The sequence below is a fragment of the Sciurus carolinensis genome, chromosome 9 (assembly GCF_902686445.1).
Source record: "Sciurus carolinensis chromosome 9, mSciCar1.2, whole genome shotgun sequence".
Classification (NCBI taxonomy): Eukaryota; Metazoa; Chordata; class Mammalia; order Rodentia; family Sciuridae; genus Sciurus; species Sciurus carolinensis.
Genome location: NC_062221.1, coordinates 20857357 through 20878449, shown reverse-complemented (window position 1 = coordinate 20878449; position 21093 = coordinate 20857357). Strand labels below are relative to the sequence as shown.

The window sequence follows — 21093 nt, the reverse complement described above, 5'->3', positions numbered from 1 at the left end:
ATGCCGTGCTTGTTAACGCTTTATTTAAGAGGAAGCGATACATGTTTTTGGAGAGAGGTGGGGCCATGGTCTGGGGTAGTTCAAACAGAAGCCAGTCCTGTTTTTGTTTTCCCTGGGGAAAGAAAAAAAAATGATATTTGCCCTTCATACATGGGAACATGCTTTTCCACTCTCGTCCCTCCTTCTTTTCCTTCATCCAAGGGGATAAAAAGGAGGCATGGATTTGGAATGGAAGGACCAGGATTCAGAGCCTCCCCACCTTTATTCAAGACTTCCCTACTCTCAGGGTCAAAGGAGGCTCAGAATATCTGGCTCACATCGTGGGTGTGGAGGCAGGAGCTGGCCTCCCTGAGTGGTCTTTGGGACTGGCTCTGCCCCTCCCTGTCCCTTGCTCATCTGCCAGGAGAGGAGGACAGGCAGCCCAAAGAACAGCTCTCCTGCTGGGAAGCAGGTGAAGCAGCCTCCAGCACACTCCCGCCCCACCAGCATTAGCTAACAGCTCCTCATACGCCCCTCTGAGATAATTAAGCATTATTATCCCTATTGGCAGGTGGAGACAGTAAGACAGAGTGGTTAAGTGACTTGGTTATAACTGCTGGGATTGTGTGAGGAAGAAACCGAGCCAAGAAAAGGTACATACAGTTCAGGAGCCTGAAGAATTCAGCTGTTTAACGTGAACAGTTGTTTTAAAATAGCTATTAGAGGGTGGAAGCAGGAAAGGGACTAGAGGTGTGCCTAGTGGACATTTGGTCAGCCATCAAACGTTACAGCGTGAACCAGGCTTGGTGGTGAATGCCTGTAATCCCAGCAGCTAGAGAGGCTGAGGCAGGAGGATTGCAAGTTTGAGGCCAACCTCAGCAACTTAGTGAGGCCCTATGCTAACTGAGTGAGACCCTGTCTCAAAATGAAAAATATAAAGGGCTGCAGATATGACTCAGTGGTAAATTGACCGTGGGTTAAATCCCCAGTACCCCCTCCCCCAAATTACAATGCAAATAAGGAATATACCTTGTTTGCCTATTAAAATAACTTGTAATGAAAAGTCTATCAGATACTTACATCTTGTAACAAGAAGTGGGAAATACTGGAGGTTGTGGTAAGTTCAGTGAGGTTCCCTACAGCGCTGGGCACAGGTCACCAAATGACAGAGCAGAGGCCAGCCTCCATCCGAGAGACCCAGCCTTCTCCAGAGACAGAAAATCCACCAACTCAGTTGTTTTCCCTCTTGCTGCTCATCCAGGAGCCCCTGCCCGCTGTGGGATAGAAGGAGCAGTCCTGTCCCAAGGGGTCAGGAAGTCTGAGTACCTTCCATGCACTGCGGTAGGAATGGGAGGGGAGAGGAATGGTGGAGGGTCATGGGAGAGTCGTAGGGGACAGAAGCAGGAGGGTCATCATGGCCTATCTACAGAGACAGAAGCCATGGAGATGTATGGGCAAGTCCAGGAGTGAACAGACTGACTGAAAAAGGAGCTGCTTAGCCCCGCTGGCCGATGTCCCTTCTCAGGACTGAAGCAACATTGTCCCTTTCCCCTCTGCGATCTGGCCCGGCCCCAAGAGGGTACCACCTGCCTGGTTGTCAAATGATTGAAAACGCCTAGCGAATTACTTAGACCTCATCTCTCCACCCTTACTTTTTAATTGTAAACTCCAAAATGCTGTATGATGCGAAAAAAGTGTAATAATGCCTGCCTCCAGCCATCAGGGCTGATTTGGGTGTGGGTTATGAAAGACAGCTGTTTACCCTGCCAGGCTAGGACAGAGAAACCACGTCTGTTTGAAGAACAGGATTTTTTTTTTTTTCAGTTGGAAAACGTCACCAAGTGGCCTTTCTGTTCTTCACACATGAAATACACACTATCATCCGCATATTTTTAGTTAATTTATGTCCAAATAGGCCTTTCTCGAGCGACTGGAAAATGATGTTTGGGCTGCAATTACCTTTCGCAGCGTCTCACAGAAGGGTTTCAGCGCACACAAAGCTCAGGGGAGAGCAGCCTGGAGCCCACCAACTGTAAATCTTTCCATTTGTAGTTATTCAAATCACATATTTTATTACTAGTACGAAATACATTGTGTCATTCATTTTGGAGGAGCAGCTAATGCTTCAAGAAAAGCTTTGAAAAACATTCTGTTTAGAAACAATTTTGTCTGCAGCCAGCGTGGTGGGTCCTTTCCCGGATTGTCTTTCCTCCCAGCCCTGTCCTCAGCCGCGAGTGCCACTTGCATGACAAACGAGAACACCCCCTCTAGAAGCTCACCTGCGCCTGTAGCCTGCTTCCCCCGCCCCCAAAGTCCTCCTTGTTCTCTGTATGTTGCGTTATAATCCTTAGCACGGTAATAAATTACAGTGTCACCATCAAGATTGTGGCTTCTGGAAAGAAGTAAGCAGCGGGGCCAGATGAACCCTTTCAGAAGATGGAGAGACTGTTTTCATGCAAATTTCTGGAGTCCTGGGGAACGGAGAACAGCCTCTTTATTATACAGACTTGGTTGCATTTCAACAGCCAGCAGCCATTTTCACTGACTGAGAGAAGTTGGTAACTCAGAGATATATCACCTTTTAGGTAGAAACTTCTTTTCCTTCTTGATTGATACAGGTCTTATCTGGAAAAAAAAAAAATCTCTTTGCTGATTAGGTTAAGGAAGATGGGTTCAAATGCTTTTAAATGGAGACATTCATTCTGAAATACTTTTCTCATTGAGCGCTTGGGCCCACTTTAGACCCCTTGGTCCAGGGCAGTAGACAGTGACTGGGGAACAGGAGGGGGCTTGTCACATGGATGCACCCTGAGGACAGGCCATCTGTGTCCTCATGCGGCTACACAGTGCTACCCAGCACCCCCCTCACAGGCAGATGCCTCTCTCAGGCTGGTCAACTGCACAGTCAGGATGGTCAGAGCCCCAAGGGGAAGGTCCAATCTGCCAACTCCAGAGCGACTCTTGATATACGACGTGAACTTCATCTCATTCACCCTCCACTCCTTTTTCATCATTTTAAGATCTTTTGAAGATTAAGCTCCGTGTTGGTGCACATGCAGCTACCCAGGTCCTAACCTCAGCAGACCCTGCTTCTCAAAACCAACCCCCCTCTTCTCTGTGTACTCAGAAGGCCTAGCCAGAACTTTCTCAAGTTTGGCTGCTCATTAGAGTCACCTGGGGGAACTTTTTTTTTTTAATGTTGTGAGTATTTTAATTTATTTAGTATCTCTAGGAGTGATACCCAAACATAAATTTATTCTACCATGCTTCAGGCAATTTTAATGTGTAGTCATTAGACAGAATCCTTTGCTAAGTCCAAGTGAAACCTCAGAATCCTTCTTAACCCAGCCGTTAACAATGATCAGAGTTGGTATTCAGGATGAACCCTAACGCAACACATGACCTACATTGGTTTGGTCTATGTCAATGGTTCTTAAAGAATGACGACCACTCTGGGAATTTGTTAGAAATTCTCTGACCCTGTCTCTCTCAGAACTAGGAAATTTGCAAGTGTTGGTTAAGGCCAGTTTTATTGGCCCTCCAGAAGATTCTAATGGACACTCCAATCCGAGAAACACTGCTGCATCCAGTAGTCATGACTAATGGCTGCACCTTAGAATCAACTTCCAAGAATTCTAATCTAATTCAGTGATTCATGTTAAGGTCTACCAATACTAATGCTTGGGCCCCACTCCCAGAAATTCTAAATAAATTTAAATACCCATGGCATTTAAAAAAATTTAAGAAGACTTCCCCTGAGTGATCCTAATGGGCAGACAAACTTGAGAACCCCCGGACTGGGCCTCTGGAGTATGCAGATGGCTTGGTCTTGCCTCCAGCCGTGGTGGTCTACTCCTGAGGCAGCTCTGATAGATTGGGCCTGAGGACACTGCTGATAGATTAAGGATAGACGTCTTCCCCAGGCATGCTTGCAAAGAGCAGTCCTCCAACTTGAATCATCCTCACTTGATTGTATCTGCAAAGATCCTATTTCCAAATAATGTCACATTCATCAGTATCACAGGTTAGGACTTCAACATATTTCGAGTTTAATTCAATTCAAAACATTCAATAAATTCTGGTTTAACAATGTCAATAATATACAGTATGATTCACATATTTATCATAACAGATTTTCACAATCCCAATATGTTTTATATATCATGAACCTTTTGAAGCAGTGGACTTATGGAATTCAAAGCCATTACATGATGTTCTTGGTTATAAACCTATCATTCCAAACTTCAGAGGACACTTGGAGGAAGATTCCATTATTTGGTGAACATCATACTCAGTATGCATGAATACCTTGGGTTCTTGCCATAATTCCACTGAGACTTAGCCTTACACAAGATGGTGGATGGAAGTTAGAGCAATACCTAGACACATACAGTTACCAACCTACTGCCCTATGGGCCTGGATGTTGGCCTAGGAAACTTAACACTTGGTTAGGCCCCAGAACCAGGGCTATCTAACGTCATGGTGGCAAGAGCAATATGGCTGAATGGCATTAGGGATACTCATTGCTCCTTGTGGGTGGAGGCCAGTCTCATCACAACCAGGTCCCTAGCAGGGCACTAGGCACACAGTGGGTCCAACATAGATGTTTGTTGCATACTGACTGAGGCTGAAGGACTAAAGTGCCTCTTCACTGATGCCTTATACCTGTTGACGTCTCACCTGCTGGCAGGTGTAGATGTGGGTTAGCAGGTGATCCTGAAGTAGACTGGGTTAGGGTTAGTCTGCTGAGAGATGTCTTCTCTTAGTTCATAAAATTCTACATACACACACACACACACACGCACACACACACACACACACACGAGTCTTCACTTTGCCTCAAGTCTGAGTTGAGACGTGATGATTCTGAAGCAGTGGTTTTCAAATGTTTGAAGAATTTCTTGACAACACCAGCGTTCGATGCAAAGCTGTATGTGGAAGATCAGTGTAGTATGGAATCCTACAGGGAACTGAGTCCTGATTACATGGAGGCACCTGTCCTTCTCTTCCTTTTCTTTCTCCCCGTACCCCAACACTAGCCTCTGTGGCAACTCTGGGAAACTGTTCCCTGAAGAAGGCAGACTGTTCCCGAGGAAAGCGAGTCATGGGGTGACTTGAAATGCCTGTTCCAGGGACAGTGCTCTCTTTAGCCCTTCTGCACCCACATGGAGGTTCCTTCCCAGTGGGCCCTGCCCATCCCTTCTGCACCTCTCTGAGAGTTCCTTCCTCCCTCCTGTGTGTTCCCTACCACCCACAGAGCCAGCCACTCCCCCCACCACGCCCCTTCCCCCAGCCTACTGGACCGCAGGGGACTCTTAGAGCACTTTGCAGACATGTCAAGGCCCTGACCTCTGCTTCTCATCCAGACTTCCTCTTTGGGCAGCAAGACCTTTCTGGCTAGCAGAAGCCCTGACTGCTACAGCCACCTCCCACTTCCTTTGCTTCTGTCCCCTCCACAGGGCTGGTGACAATCCTCTAAATTAATAGATTTCCGGTCACATAGTTGAAGACAAGTTAAATAATCATAATCATCACCTTAATTACCTCTGTGCGTCCGAAGGCAATGCTGCTGCTGTGATGTAAGGAAAGTTTGAGGAAATGCGCCCGCCCGGCTCCCCCGACTTTGCCTTTGCTTTTGTTCTGCCTCAGAGGTCAGTGTCCCCCTGCTCTTCAACTGAGTAGGAGAGCTGGTCATGACAAGCTGTCACCTGCCTGTCCAGGGTGGCTCTTCTGGAAGGTTCAGCCACCTGCTGGGATGGAGGCGGGGGTGACAGGCCAAGCCCGGTGTTCAGTGAGGCCCAACAGTGCAAGGTGGCAGGAGGGCTCGGGGCACCTCGCCAGTGGGCCTGGCTCTGCCACTTTACATGCAAGAGGGAGCAGCTCAACAGCTGTCACTGACGGCCCCTAGGGTCTGCTCCAGACTTGGCAGAGGAGGACACTTCCAGACTCCCAAATCGCCTCTTTGAAATTCAGAAGAGCTACACTTTTATCTCCCCACACCCCACCCGCACACAAACACACGAGGAGAAGCGAGCCCTCGCTCCCCTTCCTCGCAGGCCCTCCCTGCCAAGTCCTCTCTGTCTCTCCGTCTTGCACACACATAGCGATAAGTCCTCACTCGCAGAGTCTCAATCTCTCTCTCTCTCTCTCTCTCTCTCTCTCTCACACACACACACACACACACACACACGCACACATACTAATTAAACTCTCCTACCTCACTTGACCCCAGGATTTTGAGAAAGTCAAAAGCCCTATCTCCTTGGGGAACCCCAGCCATCTCAAGGTGTGGCAGCAAACCTTCCCCTAATGGTGATATAGCAATGGCCTCCCTGGGTCATCGGACACTGACCTCCAGGTAGGTGTCACGTGACTCCTGCTCCACTGGATGGATTTGCCACCTCTCTTCCCGGTCACAGTACCATGTTGAATGCATTCTGTTCTGGGGGCTGTGGGAACCCAGCATCCTGTGCAGCCTCAGCCCTCCAGGCATTTGTCACTTCACTGGCATTTGAGCCCAGGACTTCTCCCACCACAAAAGCCTGCCCGCATCCTCAGGGGAAATCAGCACTGTCTTCTTTGCAAAAAGTTGGATGTGCGGCTGGGGAGGTCCAGGCCTGGATGCCTTTATTCCCCCCAGGCCCCGGATGGGGAACTGGATAAAGATACACATTGCCGTTTTTTGCTGTTTTTTGCCACCTCAGATTAACTATTTATACATTTTAAAGGTAGTTTTGCTAAAGGCCACTCTGTATCTTTGGTTATTCAAACAGATAGAATGCTCAGTATAAAAATAGCCTCCTCAGGTGAAGGAGTGGGGAGGGGTGTTATTGTCCCCACTCTGCGTAGCCCCCTGATCCTGGACTTCGGGAATGATGGAGTGATACAGAATTGGGGCATAGGGAAAGCACCGTGGGGCTGAAATCTTGGCTTTTGGCGTGAATACTTGAAAATGAAGGTCACATTTGTTCTAGACATGGTGCTTTGGAGGGATTTGGTTAACTGTTTGTGATTCTGAACTTTCACTATGCTCAGCCCTTACTGTCTACATCAGGCTCTGCCCCAGCGCCATGTGGGCGTTGACCAGTTCACCTCACAATGACCTGACTAGGCAGGTGCTGGTGAGAAGCAGGCACAGAGAGGTCAGGATTGTTATTTGCCGAAGTCACATGGGTAGGAAGGAGTGATACTGGGGTTCCAGCCCAGCCAAAGGCCCCAGAGCTCTTAATTCCCATAAGAAACTGCTTCTGACTCTCCTGGCCCTGTCTGTGTTGGGGAGTCTCCTTCCATTCTCAAAATCCCCTATATGCACCCTAATCCTCACTCTCCTGTGTTTCAATTGTTTGAACTACATTTTAAGTTTCTGATTTCTGGTCTGCGCAATCCTCTGTGGTTTGAGGGCAGGGACCCTGGTGGCTCATCTCTGGGCCCCAGCTCTTCCTTAGACAGGGTCTGACACAAAGCAGTGCTCATGGCTTGTTTGTTGGTGGGACCATGAATGGATGAATGGATTTCAGCTCCTTAAGTACACAACACTGGCCAAGGTCTGGCAGCCCAGCTAAGGCAAAGCGGAGAGCCAAGTTAGAAATGTCCAGTGAGGGTAGGAGGGCAAGAAGGAGAAATACACCAAGGGCAGCCCTTTAGAAACAGTTCTTGAGCTTCACAGAGCCTGACTTCTGCTGAAGGGCAGGCAGGACAGCCAGCATGTGGACGAGCCCTAGCCCTGGGCCCATTGCAATCCAGGGTGTCTGAAGGGTTTTGAAAACCTTTCCCCCAGATCTGGGCCCAATGGAAATGGTGAGAAGAGCAGCCCAGCATGATCTTGCAGCAGGAGAGTCCTCTGGGAGGCTGGGAGGTAGGCCTCATCAATCCTCTTTCTTTTTTGATTTCATTGTGTTTCCTTCTGACACAAATGTTGTGACTTTTACATTGCCCAGGGACAAAGACAACCACAACTTGCATCTTGGGCAGCAAATCTCATGTGGTTCCAATGAGTTGATGACAGTTACAATCTCCTCATACCCACTGTCCCAACAGTGACCTTAGAACTGGTATGTAGGGAATGGGGGTAGAGGAAATGGAGTCTCCAACCTGCCACACCCTGCGTGTGATGAGTGCACATATGGCATGAGACCAGCACAGGCCATGACAAGCTCTGAGCACCTCTATTTCAGCACAACATTGCCACCTGTCCGTGGGCAAGGACTATCCTGGCTTAGCCTACTCATGAGATGAAGAGTCGGAGTGTGGAAGGATGTTCACTTGTTTCCTTTGTCGGGCTGACCGGTTTTCTCTTTCTTCCAGGGAGGGAAGATCCCCGTGAGATGGACGGCTCCAGAGGCCATCGCCTACCGCAAGTTCACTTCTGCCAGTGACGTGTGGAGCTATGGGATTGTCATGTGGGAAGTCATGTCATTTGGAGAGAGGCCCTATTGGGATATGTCCAACCAAGATGTGAGTGTCAGCAGCACTTGGCTGCCACAAACACCCACTGAGGGATCCCTCCTACAGTGGATTCCAAGCCTCCCTGTCTGTTTTCAGCTCAAAGTCTCATAACTTGAACTTAAAGTGTTGGGGGCAGGAGGAAACAGTGACATCCTTGGCATGGAAGTTGGAACTAATAAAAAAAAAAAACATCATGGACAGTGTCAGTTGTAATGACCCCATGACCTGCAAAGGTACCCAGGCCACAGACTCCAACCCAAGAGACAGAGGACTGGTTCTGAACGGCCCTGGACCATGAATAGATGAGACCCAAACTAAGCAGAGCCTTCTACCCTATGTCCCAGGGACCGGACTCTGAGTTCTCCTTCTGCATGAGTGACAAGGTGTGCTAGTCTGAGGGCCAGAGCCTGGTTCCCACCCTGCTCTGCATCTCACAGCTGTGTCCCTTTAAGTCAGTTGTAGGGTCTATGGGGAACTCGCATCCTCAGCAAGGAGCTGTAAAGGGCCCCTATTCCCTGAGAATCTACTTCTTGTGAGCATTGTCACCTCTCAGTGAAGGAAGAGCCGAGAAAGCTCCCCAAAGCCAGTCAGCTTCGGTCTTCGCCATCCCTCTCACCCACCTTCCAGGGCCAAGGTGGGAGAGGAAAGTAAAAGGTCATCCTATGTCTGGTTTGGGGCTTATCTAAATGGGAATCTTTGCTCCATTGTTACTGCAGGGTAAAGAAGGCTTTTTAGGATGGTTTGCTTTGATAAGACCCCAATCAGAAGTCTGTGTGAATTCCAGTGCTATCATTGATATGGACTATTCCCAGCGACCACTCCTCATTTTTGAATATACACCCTGTCCTTGGAGGTGAGAGGGTTATAGTTTGGCAAGTCCATGTGGGACTCTGAAGCACTCATAAGCTTATGAAAAATGGGCAGAGTGCTCCAGGCCGGAATGGGTAAAATGGCTGCATCCTTAACCAGGTCCCGATGCCAACCATGGGTGGCGTCTAGGTCTTCTATTATCTGTGATTATCCACGCTTCGCCTCTGCTCCCGTAGCGTATCCAATCAGTAAATGGCGGAGTTGACGCCAAGGCTGTTTTCCTGAAATCAACTGCACGCTGGTTCCATCCATACCATCTGCTAGATGAGTAAGAAATGTTAGCCAGACAAAGCAGACCCATCTCATCCCACCCAGAGACCTTAATCCGATTAAGAACAATTCAACACACACAGAATGGATTACAAAACTGACAGGCAAGATTTGACATTCAAGATATTTTCAGTCGATGCATCCACCTATACTGAAAACAAAAAGAATTTCTGATATTCCATTTCCAGAGTCCTCAAATCATTCATTCAACACACAGTCTTTGCATACTAACTGAGACTAAGCATTATGCATGCTGGCTCTGTACTTGAGGGGTTTAAAGTCCAGTGACATATACATAGGGCTTTGGGAACATGTGGGTAGGGAAAGCTTCCCAGATAGTTGACGTTCGGGCGGTGTCTCAGAGGGAACAGGAACATCTGTAAAATGGCAGTCTATTTTAATTTTGTTGTATTTCTCCAAAATAGAGCCCTTAAGCAATGTCCCAAGTGCAGTTCTGCCCCTGACGGAAGGCGGGAGGTGACTTCATGGCCATGCAGCAAGCTTTTCCTACCTGGCCTGGGAGAGAGCCAGGAAGGTCTCTCAGCGGCTGGGCTGCAGCCTCCCTTGTCAGAAACCATAGAGGTGGTGGCAGTAAAGGATTTTACAGATGACAATTGAAAGGCTTTAAGGAAGAGAATTGCAGAGGCAAGTCAGAGTGCTGGTAATTGGGCTTCCAGAGCCCAGGAAGGTCTTTGAACATGTACAGAGAGTTTGTCAGCCAGAGAGAGCAACTTGGAAGTTCTGCCGCTTGGATCTGATTGACAGAGATAATGAGAGTGGCAGAGTCTATGGAGAGGAGCTGCAGTCTCATTGAAACATCAGAGCTCAACTTAACCCACTCTGCCCTGGTTCTTTTGCTGCTCTGAGCTCTTCCACTTCCCCCTCCCCAGTGCAAGGTCGGGAGGTACCACCTGCCACCCAACTTACTAATAGCAGTTCAGGGGCAGCCAGGAGCTCCCCCTACAACATGAGGGCGGGGAAAAGGGCCCTGTTCATTTCCCAGGGGTGCTCCAGTTACTTCATCTGGTGCCCGGGGGCACTTGAGGTGGGTCCACCTGTACCTGCCCCCCACCCACCCTCACGCTAACCATCTCTAGGTTTGGGTAAATGCAGCAGCCCCTCCCTGCACCTTATTATTCCTGCCCCCTTTTTAGGATGATCAAAAGAGTTCATTCAAAACGAGAGCAGCATGCTCCGGGTAACAGTTGCCTGGACTGATTGTCTCAGCCCACCCCCATATGCCCCTTGACTCCCTTGTCTCTGGAAGGGGCATTGGATCTCATTCTAATCTCCACTCTTTTCAGCATCCATGAATCTCTTCCTGTTAGGAACCCAGGAAGGGGCCTAGAATCCACTCCAATTTTTGCCCCTGCTAGGCAGGACGCCCTATACCCCCAACCTTAGATCATATTGTTCCAGAGAGTTCAAACATGGTCACTGGCGTTTAGAGTCATCAGATGGCCAGATTGAAGATGTTTCTTCACACCTGCTAGTGAGGCAGGAATGATCTCCAAGTCTCATGAGAGGACCCAACGTTTTTTTATACGATGATGTTTTAATTTGACAATAAGTTATATATACTGAAAAAACTTAGAAAACTGCACATTTTTATGTACCAGAAGCATCAATGCTCCCATAGAGTCAGCTTGAAAAATAACAAGAAAATTATCTAGAAGAAAGAGCAAATGATGTGAAGCCACCCTTTATAAACATGAGCAGGCGTTTCCACAGCTATCTTCTATCCCAAAAGTGAGAAATGGGATGTGGTGTTTACCAAGGGCTCACTAGGTGCTGGGTGGTTTTTAAGCACTTTCTTCCTGAACCTCTGCCCTATAGACAAGGCAGTCATAACACCCTCCATGTGATGAGGATTCTGTTACTCATCTGTGTAACCCCATCTATGCAGTTTCAGAAAGTCAAGTGCCCCTCACAAGGTTCTGAGCTATTAAAAAGTGGAAGCTGGATTTAACCCAGGCTTCCCGGGTCTGTGCCTTTAATCACGACACAGTGGTCCCCTGACATAGCCAGGTGGGCCTCTGCTCCTGGTTGACCTGCTTGGGGAGAAGAAAACAGTAACTTTTAGATGTCCTCTTCAGAAGAAAGTTAGCACACAAAAGAGAGCTGGACAGTCTTCGACATGATCTCACAAGGTGGCATGCAGAGGCGACAACAGGAGGACGTAGTTAAGTTACTTCAGTCCAGAGCACCCAGGAAAAATCCTCCATGTGTGCTCGGGTGCCTTGCTCTGCCCTGCAGGGAGCGCTGGGGTCGGCTGTGCACTGTGGCTCTGATGCTGCAGAAGGGCCCTGATCCCGATGCTATTTCCTATTTTAGGGCAAGTAAGAAAAAATTGCTTTGTCAGTAGGAAAAATAAGTATTTGGTGCTTTCGCGTCAAACACTTTGGACAGAGGTGCTGGCATTTTAGGATCCCTGACACACCAACTGCACAGCACTGGAAGATTTTGGGGTCCCCAAAATCCATGAGGAGTGGACACCAGCCCTTCCTGCTGGTCCCACCTACCTTGACCTTAAAACAATCCAGAAGGGACTCCGAGGGCCATTTAATGGGTGATCCCATTTGTCTCCACAATGGGCAGATCTTCTGGACCCCTCATTCTGGTTGCATGGAAGGAGCTGGAAAGAAGACCAGGTTATGAGTCAGGCTGATGGGAATGGTGTTGGGTTGCTCATTCTCATGGATTACTTAGTTGCACATCACGAAAACTTGGAACTTCTCTAAGGACCCATCTCTAGGCTGAGATTTTTATGGCAGCCCCCCAGAGACCTAGGAAAACTGGCTTTTGGGAAACTTCAAAACTTAAAATCAGGTACATGGTGCTTTCTTTCCAGCCCTACCTCTCGCTATCTGAGTGCCCTGCGCAAATAACTTCAGTGGTAATGCTTCCATTTTCTCATGGGGAAAATGGGGTTAAAATTCTCTCCTGAGAGAATAGCAGGGAATTTGATTGACAATAGTTCAGAGGAGATAGAAATTTGTCAGTGCAACACATTGTTCAAAAGCAAATGTTCCCAGTTACTGGTCTTTTTATATAGTAATAATATTAGTATGGTTTGTATGCATGTTTTTCACCATATTGAATAGAAAAAATAATACACTGTGATTATCTCTAATAACTTCAGGTTATATTATCTCCTGCCCCATCTCCCATGCTATGTACTGTGCATAGAAATTGTAAAAATATAAACTGATTGAAAATATTCACTTTTTGACCAATTTGTGACATTAGCAAAAAGAATAATCAGTTCAAATGAATTGATTTTTTTTCTCTTTTTTTAGGTAGAGATAAAAACACCAAAAATACCTGAACTCCAAATTATTTCCTTTGTAATTTAAGGAACTCTGTTTATTTTAATATAAAAATCAATGGATGATTATTATAGACAATAAAAAATACAAACAAGCAAAAAGAAAAACATAAAGCACATTCATGTTTCTACCTGCCCAGAGGCAACCACCATTAACCATGCTTTACATTTTCCCAAGGGCTTTTCTATCTATGTGTATAATTGTTGGGTTTGGTTTCGTTTTTTTTCTTTTTATAAAAGCAAGGTAATACCATTCCTATGGTTATACAGCTTGCCCTTTTGCCTAATCTTACAATGTGAGCTTATTTCCATTTCAATAAATCTGTTTTTTGCAACATCATTTTAAAGTCCACCCGCATTATATCTGGCTTTCCACCCCATTGTGGGTAGACCATAATACGTTCATTTATAGGTTTAGCACTTGGGTCATTCACATTTTTTTTTTCTAACACAAAAAGCACAGAGTAGGCATATTTGATTGAAGTGGATCTGAAACTAAGAGGTATAGGATGGAAAACACAAAATTAGGAAAAACAAAGTACTGAAAGATCCTCAATTTTTCACAAAATTATCCCCTTGGAGTTTGTGAAGATTTCCAGAACTTGTGTGGAGGTATTGGCTTTGTGGGACCACCTTGCTGTTTTGACTGTTGCCATTGTGCTGAACCAACTTGTGGAATGTGGAACCTAAGGCCTCAGTCTGCTCCATGTCGCTGCCTCGAGAGGACTCAGGGGAATGAGGCATAGGAGGATCTGGAGGGTTCCAGGCAAGGAGTAGGCCACATCAATGTGGAGGCCTCACCTTCCTTTCTCTTCCCTCAGGAATGAAGAACGAGGCCACCACAGGCTTCAGGAGCATCATTTATAAATAGCAGGTTCACTGGTTTTTCCATGTGCCATCTGTTTATCACCCCTGGTACCAAGCAGGCAGAATTGGACCCTGTGTCTTCTTGAGAGGAGACAGGAGGCAGTTCACTGGCTCTTTCTTCAACAAGAATTTTAGAAATCTAGTGTGTGTCAGGCCTGGACCTGGGGACTGGACCCAAGAGACTAAGGGGCAATAAGATGTGGTCCTTGCTTCCTAGGAGCCCACACTCTAGAGGGTGGGCATGAAGAAGACAAGAAATCCATTATGGGGGAAGATATGTGGTCGCAAACCAAGGCACATGAGCTAGCCTGGTTAGGGAGGTTCCACTCTTGGGAGCGCACTCCCCATTCACACCTGTTCCCTGTGTGCCACTGCAGGTCATCAATGCCATCGAGCAGGACTATCGGCTGCCCCCTCCCATGGACTGCCCAGCTGCTCTCCACCAGCTCATGCTGGACTGTTGGCAGAAGGACCGTAACAGCCGGCCCCGTTTTGCAGAAATTGTCAACACCCTGGACAAGATGATCCGGAACCCGGCAAGTCTCAAGACTGTGGCAACCATCACCGCTGTGTGAGTCTACTGAAACATGGTGACAGGGTGACCATAGATGTGGATGGGACTCATGGTTAAGGAGGTGGAGCTTAGTTGGCAGAAGTTTGTTCTGTTAAGATGGGGTGGCACATCAATGTTTATAGCAGCTCAACTCACGATAGCTAAGCTATGGATCTAACCTAGGTGTCCTTCAGCAGATGAATGACTACAGAAAACGTGGTATATATACACAATGAAGTATTACTAAGCCTTAAAGAAGAAGGAAATGATGGCATTTGTCAGTAAATGAATGAAGCTGGAGAATATCCTGCTAAGTGAAATAAGTCAATTCCAAAAACCCAAAGCCAAATGTTCCCTCTGATATGCAGATGCTGACTCACAACAGGCTGGAGGGAGGGAAGACTGGAGGTTTGCTGGATTGGACAGGAGGGAATGGGGGGTGGCAAGGGTGGGGATGGGAATGGGAAAGACAATCAGACATCACTTTCCTATGTTTATATATGAATACACGACCAGTGTAACTCCACATCTTATACAACCACAAGAATGGGAAGTATATAACATGTATGTATAATATGTCAAAATACATTCTACTCTCATGTATATCTCAAAAGAAAAAAATTTAAAAATGGAGTAACAGAGCTTATCCACCAGTGGAAGAAGATCCAAAACTCTTCCCTTCTCTTTCATCTCTCTAAAATAGTCCCTACTTCCAGCATGGGCTCGAGACAGATGATGAGCCCCGATTTTGGGACTGACATATATTAGGGTCAAGGTGAAGGTTTTGGGGATGATCACATCTGCATTTTGAAAGAAGCCTCTGGCCACAGTGTGAGCTTAGCATAGGAGAATGTGTCAGGAATCACCATTGTTTTCAATCAATCAAGACAATGACCATGGAAAGAAGTGGATGAATTTGGGAGATCCGGGAGGCAAAATCTTTGTGACTTGGTGAAGGATTGGATGTGGGATTGAGAGATGTCAAGATGGCACCCTGGTTTCTGGTTTGGGTATCTGCATGTCTGCCTTAAGAATGTTCCAGAGAAGGTCAGTGGTGGACCACTGTGCTCTGTAGCCAAGAATGACACCAGGAGGAAATGTATGTTACCGATGTATCGAGGGAGGTTTCATTCCATTAAAAGGACTACATCTTCAGATGTGAAGCTATTATATTTTGGTTGATAAAGGAGCTGGCAAGGAGTTCCCTCCCCTTCAACTGAATGTCATGCCAATCTGCTTGTCTGCTTTCAGTGCCCAGAGGCAAAGGACTGGCCACTCAGTAGGGGAGTGATGCCAATCTAGGATTCTGGAAGGAAGGTAGGGCCATCCCAGGGCTCCATCTCAGCAGGGCTGCTGTTGTCCCTGCGGCCTGCCATCAGCCTAGAATACACCTCAGCCCACACGTCTCTGCAGCCATGGGGTCACTGTTCCTCTCTGTCTTGCCAGGCCTTCCCAGCCCCTGCTTGACCGCTCCATCCCAGACTTCACGGCCTTCACCACCGTGGATGACTGGCTCAGTGCCATCAAAATGGTCCAGTACAGGGACAGCTTCCTCACCGCCGGCTTCACCTCCCTCCAGCTGGTCACACAGATGACATCAGAGTAAGTAATGTGATCCCCTCCATCCAGCCCACAGGTGGGGGCCAAGGCCCCTTCCCTGCTACTGCAGATGATGCGAGCCCTATTTCTGGTCTCATCCCCAGAGCTCCTGCTCTGTAGAGAGACCGGCCCAAGGAGAGAGCCTGGGAAAATGGAGGGGGAGATAACTGGGGGCTGCGGGTGGGTGGAGATCTATCTATTCTGGGCTCCAAAGGAGAGTTCTTCAAAGTCATAGCCATGGCCATATGTCATTTGCCTAATCACTGAGTCTCTCCCCCATTTAAGTTTATAAACTCATCCCATCAAAGAGAGCATCCAGATGGAAAGAACACAGCCAGCCAGCACTTTAAACAACATTGCAGAAAAGGCTTTGCACTGATTCAGCAACAATCTTGGGCTGCGTGGGGAGCCGTCCTCATGCTTAGACAGTGCTTATCAACAAGCGCGCGCGCCCATCCCCCACACATTATTTACCAGTCTGCAGCTCCCACAGGACTTTGGAGGAATACACAAAATAAAATTATTCAAATAAGATGAGAGCCAGAAAGGGTCTTAAAGATCCATGTGGTCCATCATTTCCCCAAGAAAGTTCCTAGTAGCACCAGTCATGGGAAATGTTAATAGGTTCTCCTTGGAAAAAAGGTCCCACGGTCAAATAAATTTGGGAAATACTGCTCACTTTATCACCCTCTTGGAAATTCACAGCTTCTATTAGCATTATAAAGGCCATGAGAAATCCTGAAATAAAAAAAGCCATTTAAAATTATTAAATACCGTGGAACCATATTTTTGAGGGACAGGTTTTTATAGAACTGCAGTTTGGGAAATATTTATCTAGTTCCACTCCTTCCATTCAGCAGATTCTGAAATGATATGACACTGGTGTTCACGTGTGGCAAAGCTGGGGCCCGAGCCTGCTTCGCTGGCTGCCAGTTTGATACCCTTCACCCATCCCCGACAGGGGCACCGCAATTCCCATATTTGCTGATGCTGACATCCCCTGGAGCTCTTCAAAAAATACTGATGCCTGGTTCCTACTCCTGGATTTCTGATTAATTTGGCATGGTGTGAGACCTGAGCATCAGGACATTTTAAAACTCCAGGTGATTCTAATATGCAGCAAAGTTTGGGAACCCCTGGATTCAAGTTGGCAAAGTTCGAATTTTGCCATCTGCATTCACAGAAGCTCGAATAATCCTAGCTAGAAAGTTGACTCCTTTCTCCAACACACACACACACACCCTAGAGGCACCTCACAGGCTGCCTGAACTATGGTGTGCACTGGTGGCAGCAGAGTAGGCTTTGGTGGCCTGTAACCCATATGGAGAAGATCCATCAGTCCATCATTCAGTTGACGAACACTAATCAGGCATGTTATTGATCAAGCTCAGTGCTGGGGTTGGGTGTTCCTTCCTGGCAAGGTCAGCTTCTGGGTCCCAGGAGAGAGGGCTGGAGATCAACCCCAGCAGTCGAGGCCCTGAGGGAGGGACAGCTTGCTGACACCCCAGCGGCTTTGAGTCAATCTTCCTGGAGTCCAGACTCCACCTCCATGAGGTTTATACCTGTCAGAAATGACAGAGCCTCTACTTTCTCCAGGGAGATGGTTCAAATGTGCATCTAGCCCCGAATCCACTAAACGTCAGAATACGTATATTTTAAAAGGTTCATTTCTTGGTGATTGCCTAAAAAAGGCAATCTCTGCCATTATGAATGATTGTGAAACAGACAGAATAAAGTTCAAAAGCGCTCACCAGTGGAAAACTAGCCTCGCCGTGCTACAAAGCCAGAAGAGATGCTCCTGGCTGATCAGAGGGCCTGGGTCCAGGGAAGGAAGGGTGGGCTGCTCATGCTATCCCCCTGGGGTCTGCCCTGCATGTCATGTGCTCTCTCTGATGTGAAGAAACCATCTGGGAGTCTTCACATGCAAAAGAACACAGGCAAGACCGAAAGGGAAGTCCACGCCTGTAAACACGCCTGTATCCACTCACGTCCATACACAGTGCAGTGTGTTCTTGAGAGAGAAAAGACAGAAAGAGAAAATGAAGACCTCAATAAAACAGATCGTGGGGCAATCTGTGAATTCAAAATTTGAGTGTGCTTCCACAAAGTGTTTGCTAAAAAGACTTAGGCAATTTGTCTCTACCAGCTACAGCCTTGGGGGATTGCCCACCAGCTGAGGGGGCGGGACAGGAGAACAAAGGTGTTGTGGACAGATATCCAGCCTGGGGTTTTCAGAGTGCACAGGGCATGACGTCATCAGCTCTGCTGGGCTGAGTGGGATTTGGGGGAAAAGCAGTTAGGGACTTAGAAAAGTTCTGAGAGGAGTTCTGATGGGATGCTGAGAGTAAGGCTGTCCTGTATTTGTATTTTGACTCTGTCACTGCTTACCTGCTGTGTGATCCTGGGCATGTGACCTAACTTCTCTGAACCCTATTTGCCTTGTATGTAAATGTGAAGGTAATATGAGTGCACATCTGATTGTCGTGTGGCAGGAAACAAATGGAATAGCACATGCAAAGCTTTTGACCCATTACCTGCCCACAGAATGCACGTAAGAGATGGTTGCTGCTAAATTATTATTATTATTCCTGCAGTAGTCAATGTTTATGAAATGCTCCCCTGCAGGATTAGATGAGGTAGTATATGACATATAGAATGCACTCAAGTGGTGCATATTGTTGTTATTAACTAAGGAAAGATGCATGGGTTTCCTCAAGGTCAATTTCAGCCATGAACTTACAGTTCAAAGATGGATCCAATCCAAACCCCTATCCTAGCCATTTTCTTTGGATTCCTGCTTGGGCAGATATTTTAAAGTTATTTTGAGATCACCCTTCTTAAAAATGCATGGCATTAAAATTCAAACAGAGTCAGGAATTGGAAACTCAGGGGAAAACATCAGAAGACCAAGCAAGCCCCACATCTTTTCAATCTCAGTGGGTGTTCATTAATTTAGGCAGAAAGCGCCACAGAATAGCTGAAGCCCCATTGAGTGTGCACTGAAGGTGTTAAAAAAAACAGCAGAGGAAAATTCCAGTCCACCCCTGGGTCATGGACACAGTGAAGGGGTTGCTTTAGAACCCATAGGTGAGGGAACAGATCCCCAGAGTAAGTAAGGCCCAGCACTTTCAGGTTGTCCGAACGGAAGGGGGCAATGAAGACAAGGGCCATTGCGTGGAGAAAATGAGATGAAGCAAGAAAACCTCTGTTGGAAACTTGCCAAAAAACTTGGGTAACTCAGGCGCCTTGCATTTGAAACACTTGTCTACCCGACTATTTTCAGGAGCAGGCCTTTGGTGATAAGTTTTGATGTGTGTGAAAAATTGCCCTAATAGTAAAGTGACTTCTTTTGTGTCTTTTCTCTCTCCCAGAGACCTTCTGAGAATAGGGGTCACCTTGGCAGGCCATCAGAAGAAGATCCTGAACAGCATCCATTCTATGAGGGTCCAGATGAGTCAGTCGCCCACGGCAATGGCATGAGAACTCTTGTTTTCTTGGGGGAGGAGAGGAAGGAAAAGGACCAGGGTCAAGGGGACCTAGAGGTTGACCACTGTGGAATGTGCTGGACAGATGGGCTTCTCCACTGAGAGTTGCGTTACCATCAAAGAAGAATAAAGCGGACCTGTTGTTAATAGGCAAACCTTCATTTCTCAGTGACGGAAGCGGGTTTCAGATGCCGTGGGAAACCAAATCTATCATAAGAAAAAGATTTTTTAAAAAAGTGAGGCTTAACAGAAGCGGAGACAAACAATATGCTTGGGGGGAACAAGCGTGAACTTGGCTCCCACCCTCAGTGGGCTGGAGGTGAAGGTCTAGAGGAAGAAGGGAAGGAGGTGGAGGGAAGAAACAGAGGCCACGCTCCATTTTCTTCCTCACCAATGACATTCTTTTCTTTTCTCCTTTTGTCCTCCTCCCTGAGAGTCCCTCCCTCTCCCACATCCATGTCCCTTCGCTCATGACTCGTGTAGGGAAGTTTCTTCAAACAGAACCCAGCTCCTGAGTCTCCAGATGTTGTTCTGTCAGTTGCCAAAGGACTTTGCTGACCACTGCATGGGGATCCAACCAATTCAATTAATGTCTTCATATTGAAGAAGAGATGTACCTTCAATTGAAAACCTTGTTTTTCTTTTGTTTGCATTTTCTGCAAAAAGGAAAAAGAAACCACAAATTGGAAAAAAAAAAAATAGAAAAAACCTGTTTCCGTGTGCGAGAGCACACACGTACGTCTACGTTATAAAATGACTGTGCTTGTTCGTAATAAATGCAAACAAGAAAAAAGAACCGGGAAGCCTTTGCCCCTGGGAGATCCACAGGGGCCCGAATATGTTGTTGGTCTGGCTTTCTGGTGGGCCCAGTGGCCTCTCGGCTCAGTGGGAAGAAGAGGGGGGAAAATAAAATACAATAAAATGAAGGGAGAAAAACGTTCAAGGTGTTTGCAAATTCAGAGAGGAAACAGGTGAATGGTTTGAATTGGATGCAGTGTGGGCCATTCTAGAATGATACTGACTGATTGAGGATTCTTGATAACATCTGTAGAAAAGGAGAAGGAAAGTGTTTCTGGAGAATGTTCTTCCACATCCCTGGAATCTGCAATTGGAGAGGTGGCAAGGGAGAAGTCTCCTTGCCTTTACCCGTGGACTGGCGGAAGCCGTGTAGCATTGGAGGAATGTTTCAATCGTGTCCGTGTTTCTCTTTACATTCCTTATTGTACCTCATTGTTCAATTCACTTTTGTAAATTCCACCTAACATTTAAATATTTTTAATTTCTCCTTTTACCTTAATCTCCTTGCTAATTTTATCTGTCTAATTAAAAAGAGCAGAAGCATGTCTGGGTTTACATAGAATGGTGTCAGAGTGTGTGTGTCCCTGGACTCCAGTGGCTTGTACCCACATGACTGGAGAATCCTTAACCACCCGTCTTCTCTGTCATGTGGAAGGGAGGGAACATGTCCCTGGCCTCGTGACTCCCAGGAACTGGAATATTTCAGACTCCCTGGCACGGACAAGACCCAAAGGAAGAACTGGAGAATGTGAGGTTTTGAAGCCTCAAAAAAGAGGAGTGAGAAGTGACTGGCAAAGGAACCCAGTCACTCATAACACGGGATCAACCTTGGTTTCAGTTTACACACTGCATTTGGGAATTCATATCCAGGCCAGTTTTATAAAAACCTCAATATTAT

At 46.9% G+C, this 21093-nt stretch overlaps 1 protein-coding gene across 2 annotated transcripts in view; it reads left to right on the top strand.

The window, feature by feature from the left end:
* Ephb1 (EPH receptor B1) overlaps window positions 1-20740 on the top strand; it is a 416160-nt gene extending 395420 nt beyond the window's left edge. For both annotated transcript variants that reach the window (XM_047563813.1, XM_047563814.1), the window contains exons 13-16: window positions 8285-8434; window positions 14138-14331; window positions 15760-15915; window positions 19284-20740. In XM_047563813.1, the coding sequence (XP_047419769.1) occupies window positions 8285-8434; window positions 14138-14331; window positions 15760-15915; window positions 19284-19392 (609 nt within the window). In that variant the 3' untranslated portion in view covers window positions 19393-20740. The remainder of the gene's footprint in view (window positions 1-8284; window positions 8435-14137; window positions 14332-15759; window positions 15916-19283) is intronic.
* The last annotated feature ends 353 nt before the right edge of the window (window positions 20741-21093 follow it).